At 36.7% G+C, this 9,584-nt stretch overlaps 1 protein-coding gene across 1 annotated transcript; it reads right to left on the bottom strand.

Moving 5' to 3' along the window:
• Nucleotides 1–4,322: 4,322 nt before the first annotated feature.
• On the bottom strand, nt 4,323–8,139 carry LOC139151975 (PI-actitoxin-Axm2b-like). Its single transcript, XM_070725042.1, has 4 exons — nt 7,978–8,139; nt 7,579–7,749; nt 5,390–5,565; nt 4,323–4,556 (listed from the first exon to the last, which is right to left on the bottom strand). Exons 2-4 carry the CDS (start codon nt 7,700–7,702, stop codon nt 4,533–4,535), a joined length of 324 nt encoding a protein of 107 aa, XP_070581143.1. The 5' UTR covers nt 7,703–7,749; nt 7,978–8,139; the 3' UTR covers nt 4,323–4,532.
• Between the last annotated feature and the right edge of the window lie 1,445 nt (nt 8,140–9,584).

Raw genomic sequence — 9,584 nt, 5'->3', positions numbered from 1 at the left:
CTGAATTCCTCCATCTCATACTGTACTTAGCAAAGGGCATATGCTTTTGTCATGAGACAATTTGTTGCTGCTTCATGTGTTAGTAGGTGACGCCCACTCAAAGCAACCCTTACTTCTTCATGTGTGGGTAAAGGACCATGTTGGTCTTTCAATGAACAGATATATTCCATCTAGGTTAATGGCCACAAATACCAATAACATGTTATGCAATTTCTTGCGTATCGGGGAATACGTTACAAGTATGAAGAACTCTCACCCTCTTGTCTCTTTCAATGCCTTGCCATTTTTTTTCATTAGAATATTTTACCGAAAACTAAAACGGTTCTAGGTGGCCAATGTAAACCAAGGCAAACTATATGGAATGAAAAGCATATCCAACGACAGAAGATTCCAATATTCATTTAATAGCCACACTATTCAATATAAACTGAATATGTGATGGCACATAACATCGTCTTCAAACAACTACAGCAATATAGCAATTTTAATGACGGTCAGGTAACCATTACTGGTGAAAAGTTGGTAATAATTTCTAATTTTGAACGTTTTATTTGCTTTAAAAATGCAATTTATTGACAGTCGGGTGATTATTGCTGGTGAAAACTGTTTTGATACTCCAATTTTGTACTTTTCATTTGCTCCAATATAATTCTTAAGCCACTTAATCTGCATGGACAAAAATTAAATGTGCAAAACTCAATTATAGATGAGCGGGTGTTTATATGTAATGACTTAAAGACTAGTATATGACATTCAACCTTAGAAAACTGGCTTTGCAATGTTACAAGCCAATTTCAGTTGTAAAATCATGTTGCTTCGTTAAATGCAATTTTCGCTATGACAGGTTTATCAATAACTGATGTCTTGGTTACATTTTGAGATGAATTTGAATATCACTGTTTGCTTGTTTCACTTGACAGACTCCAAAATGGTACCAGCTGAGATGAGCTGCAAATCTACTATGAAGTATATATCCTTCATCAAGGCAACGAACAGTTGTTGTTAGCTCTCAAATTTCAGATTTTGATTGCGTGTTCGAATGCGAGTTAACCAATACAAACATGTTAGAAAACTTATACGTGTTACCTAACATGTTTCCTCACCATTACTAACACTTTGTATTGCATTTCAGCTCGGTTCGCTTATTAAGCTTTATGTTGTACTGTGAAATATCACCTTTTTTGAAAACGGTCTCTCATGCGAAGAACTGGAGGGGTCATTTCTTGGTCTTCTGGCTAGAGGTCCATGTATCTTTCTTTCATGAATATGACTTTGTTTGTGTACCGTCTATTTACTGTCTGTTCTGTGCTGTTTTGTGTCTATGTTCACAACTATTGTCTTACGAATTCTGACCTACTGTCATTGGATTATGGATTGGTATGATTGCGATTATTGAAAGATTCATCGCTAGGAAACATCGTATGTAAAAAAACTTATGCGAGCAAAGTAACCTAAGGAAGCCTTAAGTAATTACCGGGGGGGTGGGGGGCGGGGAATTGGGTGGAGGGTCACTTTTTAGAAAACAGTTCAAGGGGAGGGTCACTTTTTATAAACCTATCTTGGGGGAGGGACACTTTTGACAGAAGCTGATTTTATGGCCAAAACTTTGATTGTCCGTGTGATATTTCCTGAATAGGAAATCACCAACAAAATACGTACACATTATCCACAAGTTTCACAAGCAAAGAAGATTCAGTGGTATCCTACATTGAACAGTTAAACTGATAAAAGACAAGCGACAAAAACATATGCAACAGGTGTAAAAGTGTATATCAATTATCAAATATACATAAATGCAAAGATATTGTCTGTTTTATATTGGAAAAAATTGTGCATAGTTCTCTCATAGACTACCATGTACAGTAAATCAACTTTTCAGTGAAATTCCAAAGTCAATGCACAACAATGGACTTATAACCACTCTAGTTAAATCAAAAACATTGATATAACTAATCAAGCGCACATACATGCACAGATTTACCTAATTTTGTACTGAAAAAAAATTATTCATAGTTTCATTATAGACCGCCATGCATAGTGAATCGACATTATGATGAAATTCTAAAATCAAATTTCTTACACAACCATAGACTTGTAACCACTCTAGTCTAATCAAGAACATTAATATCAATAATCAAGAGTACACAAATGCAAAGATTTACTGATTTTTTTTAATGGAAAAAAACTATTCATAGTTTGATCATAGACACCATGGATAGTGAACCAACTTTTTTGATGATATTCTGAAATCAATTTCTTGTACACAAATGCACATTTTACTTCTCAATTCAAGCAAAGTACATTTACATACATTATCAAGCATTTATAATACAGATAAACCATGTTTTGTGGATGAAAATTGTCAATAATTTGCCTGATAGACTCCATGCATTATGATTTGATATTTTTGGATGAAGCTCTAAATCAGCCACATCTTGCCTTCATATAGTTGCACAAAATATGGTGACCCTCTCTCAAATGTATGAAATTCCATATCTCTTCAAAAGTTCTTGCATGATAAATTGCGACTGTCCCTCCAAAAACACCAGCCCTCCCCTCTTTAATTTGTGACAAACCAATTGAACCAACTGTTATGTAAAATAATCGCAATCATACCAATCCATAATCCAATGACACTAGGTCAGACTTCGTAAGACAATAGTTGTAAACATAGACACAAAACAGCACAGAACAGACAGTAAATAGACGGTACACAAACAAAGTAATATTCATGAAAGAAAGATATATGGACCTCTGGCCAGAAGACCAAGAAGTGATGTCAGGTGTTTCGAAAATAGTAAGCGCATCCTGCCCCACATGTGGCACCCGCCATATATCAATCTATAAGTCAGATAGGAAGTGGTCACTAAGGCCAAATGTCACTTATACCATCAGTGATCATTTGTCGAAGAGAGATATTGTATTTATCTACCGGCTTGCGATACCTGCCAAAAAGCGTTTGAATGTAGAGACAAGTCTTGCTCTGGTGTAACCTTGATTTAACAGTTTGTAAGAGAGATGGCCATGTCTCTCTACAAAATCACCATATGAACTGCATGCTCTAGCATATCGAATAAGCTGGGAAATGTATACCCCATAAGCTGGTGAGAGTGGAATATTACTTATGAGGTGCGGAAAAATGATGATACTAAAGTTGAAATCATCTCTCTTGTCATATAGCCTAGTAGAAAGGTGACCATTAGAGTCAAATTCAAGTAAAATGTCCAGATATGAAGCAGAAAAGGCCGCTGTAGTTTCTTTAATCGCCGATTCTGGAGGATAAATCATAGCGAGATATTTACTGAATTCAGAGTTATTCATTAAAATAACATCGTCTATGTATCTATATCTTAGATTGAAAGTTCGAGCTACAGAGACCTTTTTCTGTTTGATTAAGTTCTGGATCAATTCTGCCTCGTATGAGAACAGAAATAAGTCGGCAAGCAAGAGAGCACAGTTAATGCCCATAGGAATTCCTATACACTGTTGGAAAATGTGTCCTCCAAATTCTACAAATATGTTGTCGATGAGGAAATCAAGCATACTGATAATGTCTTTCTCGGTATAAAACAATTTAGCGTTAGTAACATTTTAAACAAAATATGTAGAATTATACCCTAATACTACATATTTGTAACGGCATGAACCGTTTTTGTAGAAAAATGCTCGGTTGATGATTTTTTTCAAGCGTTCTTTCAATTTATTATGTGATATTGTGGTAGACAATGTGGAAAAATCCAAAGTTTTAATAGACGTTATTTTTGAAACAGGTCTTGATTTCAAATTTTCAAGGAGTTCCTTCGAATAGCTGATACTGTTTCAGTTAATCCTGGGGAGAATACCGCAGTGGTTGGATGTGGGGGGGGGGGGATGTCAAGTTTTCGAATGTCGGACAAGGGGGAGGTTCACATTTTGGACAGGAGGATAGGGGAAGGGTTACATTTTACGGTACAGGTGTGCGCGAAATTCCCCCGGCCGACCCCTGTAATTACTGAAGGCTCCCTAATCTTCCTGAAGGGTGTCTTAAATATTATGTGACGATAAAAATATACTTTAATAGTGACTAGAGGGAAAATGTGAAACCATTATGACAAATAGAATCTGCGGGTCGGCATTGTGAAATGTTTTAAAAGATTGTGGTAGATGCATGATTGTTTGCGCCAGAAACAAAATTTGTACATATGATACTGTTGATACAAATTTGCCTAATGTACTGAATTTAGGCTTTAGGCCGTCATCCGCTTTTTACGGTGTGGTCCTAATGCTTCTCTGACAGAAATAATCGCCAACACATGACACTCAATTCATGCTGTTTTGCAGGATTGTTTAATTATGCAGAATATTAACAAGATTAAGCGAGAAATTGCTTGTAGAAAATTAGCACTGCATCGTCATAAATTGGTTTAGTAGATATAATAATCGGTGTGCAAACATGACATTGCCGTCATTAATAACGTGACTTAAAATTTGTTGATGTTCTTGATCAATTTATGGCAGACATCATCTGTTCCTCGAAGTCTACATACAGCTGTTTACGGCAAAATTCGACTGTTGCTCTGTAAAAAGATTAGAACAGACGCTCACATGAGGATAACTGTCTAGTACTGTGAGGTAACAAATGAAAATACTGCAAATGAAGTACGAGGATGTTGAAGGAGCGTTGGCGTCAGGCGATGCACGGCCCTTCTGTCTGAGTGCATTTCCGCAAAAACCTTACTATTATACATCTTACTTTCCATTCAAATACCACAAGTAGTTTTAAAAGGTCTATCATGAAATATTAAACAGCTCGGACCTGCTGCACTCATTGGGCTCTGTGAACGAAAGAAGATATCTATTTTTCTTTCACAAGTTTGCAATCACATGGTCTTTCGTCTTTTGAATCCTGCAAAATTTGTTTATACGTTGTACATGCATTACAATATTATAAGAGTGATGAAAGATTATGATAAACGATAATAGCATTATTGTGTTTATGTCAAGGTGAAAACATATGAAAGATCATCGGAAACAATGCCCGCAAATTCGATATTCCTGTTAGAAGCGGGAAACTCAAACCTAACGTTGCACAGAGAGAGTTTTTATGAGAGAAAAAAGAAATAGTAAATAAAAATTCACTCTTGACAGATTTTGACAGTCTGTCTGACGGGAGAATATAAATTCCATGTTTTAAGTCCTTTGAGTCACCTTTGCAACTAATGTTTACGATTCTTACCGGTATTAAACATGATCCCACAAAATACAATAAGTTGTAATTAACAGAGGCCGATTGAAATCACCCCATTTCTTTTCATATACCTTAGAGAACAGTGCGTTTTCAAATGTGAGCTACTTGTTGCATAAGGGTATTCCATTAAGGGATTTTGATTACTTTTAAAAGTTTACTCACTCTTGGTATTTTGCATGCCCGCTCACATTCTCTCTTCCGCCTAAAGTTATTGCCATTTCCCCAACATCCTCCATACATAAACTCTTGACATTCTCCAGTCGTCTTGTCGAAAAACCATCGTGGAAAAGCGGCTTTGCAGGATCCTGTTTCGGCAGGCAGCTCACAAATGTCATCCGCTGGTGCAAGAACAAAAGGGATCAAATATGAGCTGTACATCGAACATACATATTTCCTATAATCTATGTTTCACTTCATAAGCGATTCTATTTCATGCACGAGAGTTACCTAGGTGCCAAGTTACAGGAATTGCTGTTTTTTACTCAATTTTTTCACTCAATATCGGCTCTTGCTATGGTACATCAGGATCAGCTCGCGTGTCATTGTCAGAATCTAGGCGTGTAAAAGAATCGAGTAGTAAGGTAATCGTTATGTTGGATATCATATTATACCAGTTTATTGAAAATACACCAAAGTTATTGTCAAGTTGTGAAAGTAACGGCTGCTATATTCGCAATACAGCACAGACGGAACACAGGCGAGCTCTCGTTTAGAGACAAAAGTCATTTTTGAACCTTCCACGCCATAATTGACAGATATATATGCACTCGTTATCGCCAGTATAAAGATGACATTTTAAGATAGAGATAAAGATATTATTATCAATTTCAAGGGTTAGTCCTTTTCATATTAATAGTGCTTTCAACATAGTGCGCTACCTTTCCGAAGAGAAACAATCAAACGGTAAAAAAGGGCCAGTAATGCTAGAAACCATGTAATTTTTCATGATATTTTTATTATTTTTGTTTTGTATATCAATGACGACTTCTTATTCTACTCTCCAAATAATATTGAAACACCCATTCTTTAGCTTGTCAACTTAGCGTCTATATGTGTAAAATGCACTATTATTGATTACATTTGAATTCTAGTCCGGAGCAGAAGTCACTTTTCAATAATAACAATGCAGTTTACACCCTGTAGTGATTGTGTATATTAACAAGGTTTGGGAATTAGAACAAGGAGATATGGTCGATATTAAAAACAAAAATGGTGAAAAAATTATCAAAAGTTACCATTACTGGTCCTCTAAGTCACTACCCCACACCCGTCGTTAAGGGTAGTTTACTGTTTAAATAACCAATTTATACAAAACACTGGCTTAACCCAAGCGCAAAATTGTCACCTGTTTTGAAACTCACATCATCGCGATTGAGTATGAAGTCGAATGGTTGATTTAATTCAGAGTTATGTTAGCACGTGACGCTCGGATGATTCGCACAGACACGCGGCGTGCGCACTGCCTTCGCACACGTGGATCCGCATTTTGGGCCTTTCAAATCTTTCCTTGAGCTTGCATTCAAAAACAAGGATTATTATGGAGCATAATTAAACACATCAGAAGCTAAACAAAATCAGAGCGTAAGGCCACCGATAATATCTTTTTTCCAAAACTTTAGCGCCCCAATGACGACATCGGCAATGTCATAGGCGGAAGGCGGCAATTGTTTTGTTTGCACAGCAGGTTGCACCTGTAGTTATAAAACGGTTTAATCGCAATGGTTTACCTTATAATGAAATATCTCTTCTAGTTATACAAACTGAAGGGCATCAGCATGGAGCATTTTGCCATTCGTCGCAGCAAATTATCCATGGTTATTGTTTAAATAATCCAAAGTTTCGAAAAAGATAGGGTAAATTTTTTCTAACACTTCAAATCGTTGTAAAGGCTAGAAGTTTACAACATTTTGTTGGCATTATTTACAACATTTTGTTGCCATTAGTTGTTCAATACAACAGCTTCAAAAACGACCAGAATACACCGACTGACTATGACTGAGAGAACTTACAAATCTTCGTTTGGTTCCGATGAAAGCGTTTTTTCAGCTGCAATATAGTCATGTTTCTGCGTAGAACATTTTGAGTCTGTAAGTTATTTTGCTTTATCATTATTTTTACAGCATTGGCCAGACATATGTTTACATGTCCTGCCTAAATGAAATATGAAATGGCGAAGTAATCATTCCCTCTTGTCGTAGCCATCCACTTCGGAAGTCGACATAATTGCTGTTGTTAAATTTACGTGGCTCCCGTTTTTCATAATGTGTTTCTGTAGTGATTTCCATAGTTTTGTTCCTGCAAAGCAGATGTAAATAAAGACTTAGGAGGGGTTTCACAACAGCTGCTCTTACCGCAGTTGACTTGGATTCCAAACTCATCTACAAAGATAACGTTGCATCCACCACAGTAATCAGCCTGACACTCAGATTCGGGATAAGCGTCACAAGTCTCCGTGGTTACTTGACAAGGATCCATAAGACAGTTCACTGGTTGACTTCCATCGGGACACAGGGGAACTGAACCTGACATGTTAGAATGAAATTCAAATACCGTCTTGGTGCGATAGCCTTACACTAAAAATGCTCAAACAAAAAAGATATAGCCCTACGAAAACTACAAGTCAAATTGCACTTCCTTGGGCGAAAATATTTTTCGTAAAAATTGATTACAATGCTTTGTATACAGTGACATTTAAGTCGTAATTGTAACAGTGTAAAACTTTTGTACTTCCTCGGTATGATTTTACTAACCATCAGGTTCACATCCACCTTTATGGACAGAATATAAGTTGGTTTGGTCTTCGCATGCCTTGAATTGCAAAACACATTCATTTTCATAAGTTTGTCCGTCACTTCCGCAGACTGGGTAGAACGCAAAAGGGCAGTGAGTCGGGCAAGTGCATCTACCATCTTTGCAAAATGTGTCATAGTAACAACGGACGGTCTCACATGAATCATCTATGAAAAAAGGAAGATTATATACGTCACCTTTACAATATGGCGACTTCAACAAACAAGGCTGCTTACAACACAGTATGCTGAATTACACATATAAGAAGCACTCAGTGCATATTTAAGAACAGTCATTACGACAAAGCCTGCAATGTTTAAGGATAATTCACATTATTCGGCCAAAGGAAATGCCAATTTACGTGCAACATAGCCTTTAAAGTAGGACCATTCAATAAAATAATTCATGATCCGGCAAATGGTAGCTATATATGAAGTGTATCCACTTTTAACCGTCTACTCATGTAAAGGACATGCTAGTATTAAAATACTGTCAAAGATGTCTCCGAGGTCACTTGACAAGAATCCATAAGACAGTTCACTGGCTGACTTCCATCAGGACACAGGGGAACTGAAACTGACATTTTAGGAATTTATATACTGTCTTGGCTTCGATAGCTTTACAGTATAAATGCTCAACGGGCAAATGGTTTAGCCCTACAAAACCACAGGTCAAATTGCATTTCCTTGGGCGAAAATATTTTGCGTAAAATTTGGTTACAATGCTTTCTATACAGCGACATTCAAGTCGTAATTGTAACAGTGTAAAACTTTTGTACTTTTTCAGATATGATTTAACTAACCTTTAGGTTGACATACACCTTCATGGACAACATATAAGTTGCTTTGGTCTTTGCATGCCTTGGATTGCAAAGCACATTCATTGCCATAAGTTCGTCCGTCACTTCCGCAGACTGGGTAGTTCACAAGGTAGCAGGCATTCGGGCAAATGCATCGACCATCTTTGCAAGTTGCGTAATAGTCACAATGAACGGTCTCACATGAATCATCTGTGAAAACGGGAAGATTTTATACGTCACCTATACAATATCGCGACTTTAACAAACAAGGCTGCTTACAATACAGTATACCGAATTACACACATAAGAAGCACTCACTGCATATTTAAGAACAGCCCATTACGACAAATCCTACAATGTTAAAGGAAAATCCACATTATTCCCGCAAAGGAAATGCCAATTTTCGAGCAACATAGCCGTTAAGGTAGGACCATTCAATAAAACCAGATATGAACTGAATATGCTCACGTGTTTTACAACAGGTTCATTAATAGTAGTACGCTTCACAGAACAATGAGATATATGTTATCACTATATGTAGCAGGGTTTTTTAAAACTTCGCACAGTACTCTCAGAGTTTAATCACTATTACAAAACTTATTTAATATGCGAATGAGCTGTCAATTAACTTGACACTGCTCAATGCTTTATGGGACAATTAGATATCCATCAGATCAACCTTTGTAGCTCGTTTTATTTAATTTAATGCTGTAATTTTAGAGTAATGTCACTAATTACAAAGTTCATTAAATATGCAAATAAACCCTA

This window comes from Ptychodera flava, chromosome 15 (assembly GCF_041260155.1).
Source record: "Ptychodera flava strain L36383 chromosome 15, AS_Pfla_20210202, whole genome shotgun sequence".
Lineage (NCBI taxonomy): Eukaryota > Metazoa > Hemichordata > Enteropneusta > Ptychoderidae > Ptychodera > Ptychodera flava.
This window is presented reverse-complemented; position numbering and strand designations above follow the sequence as displayed.

What these genes read in the sequence shown, in the direction of transcription:
- LOC139151975 (XM_070725042.1), bottom strand. Translation starts at nt 7,702, where the DNA reads ATGGATCCTTGTCAAGTAACCACGGAGACTTGTGACGCTTATCCCGAA. An exon ending in TGGAATCCAAGTCAACTGCG is followed by an intron (nt 5,566 to 7,578) that starts GTAAGAGCAGCT and finishes TTCTTGCACCAG; the next exon opens with CGGATGACATTTGTGAGCTG. An exon ending in GGGCATGCAAAATACCAAGA is followed by an intron (nt 4,557 to 5,389) that starts GTGAGTAAACTT and finishes ATCTTTTTACAG; the next exon opens with AGCAACAGTCGAATTTTGCC.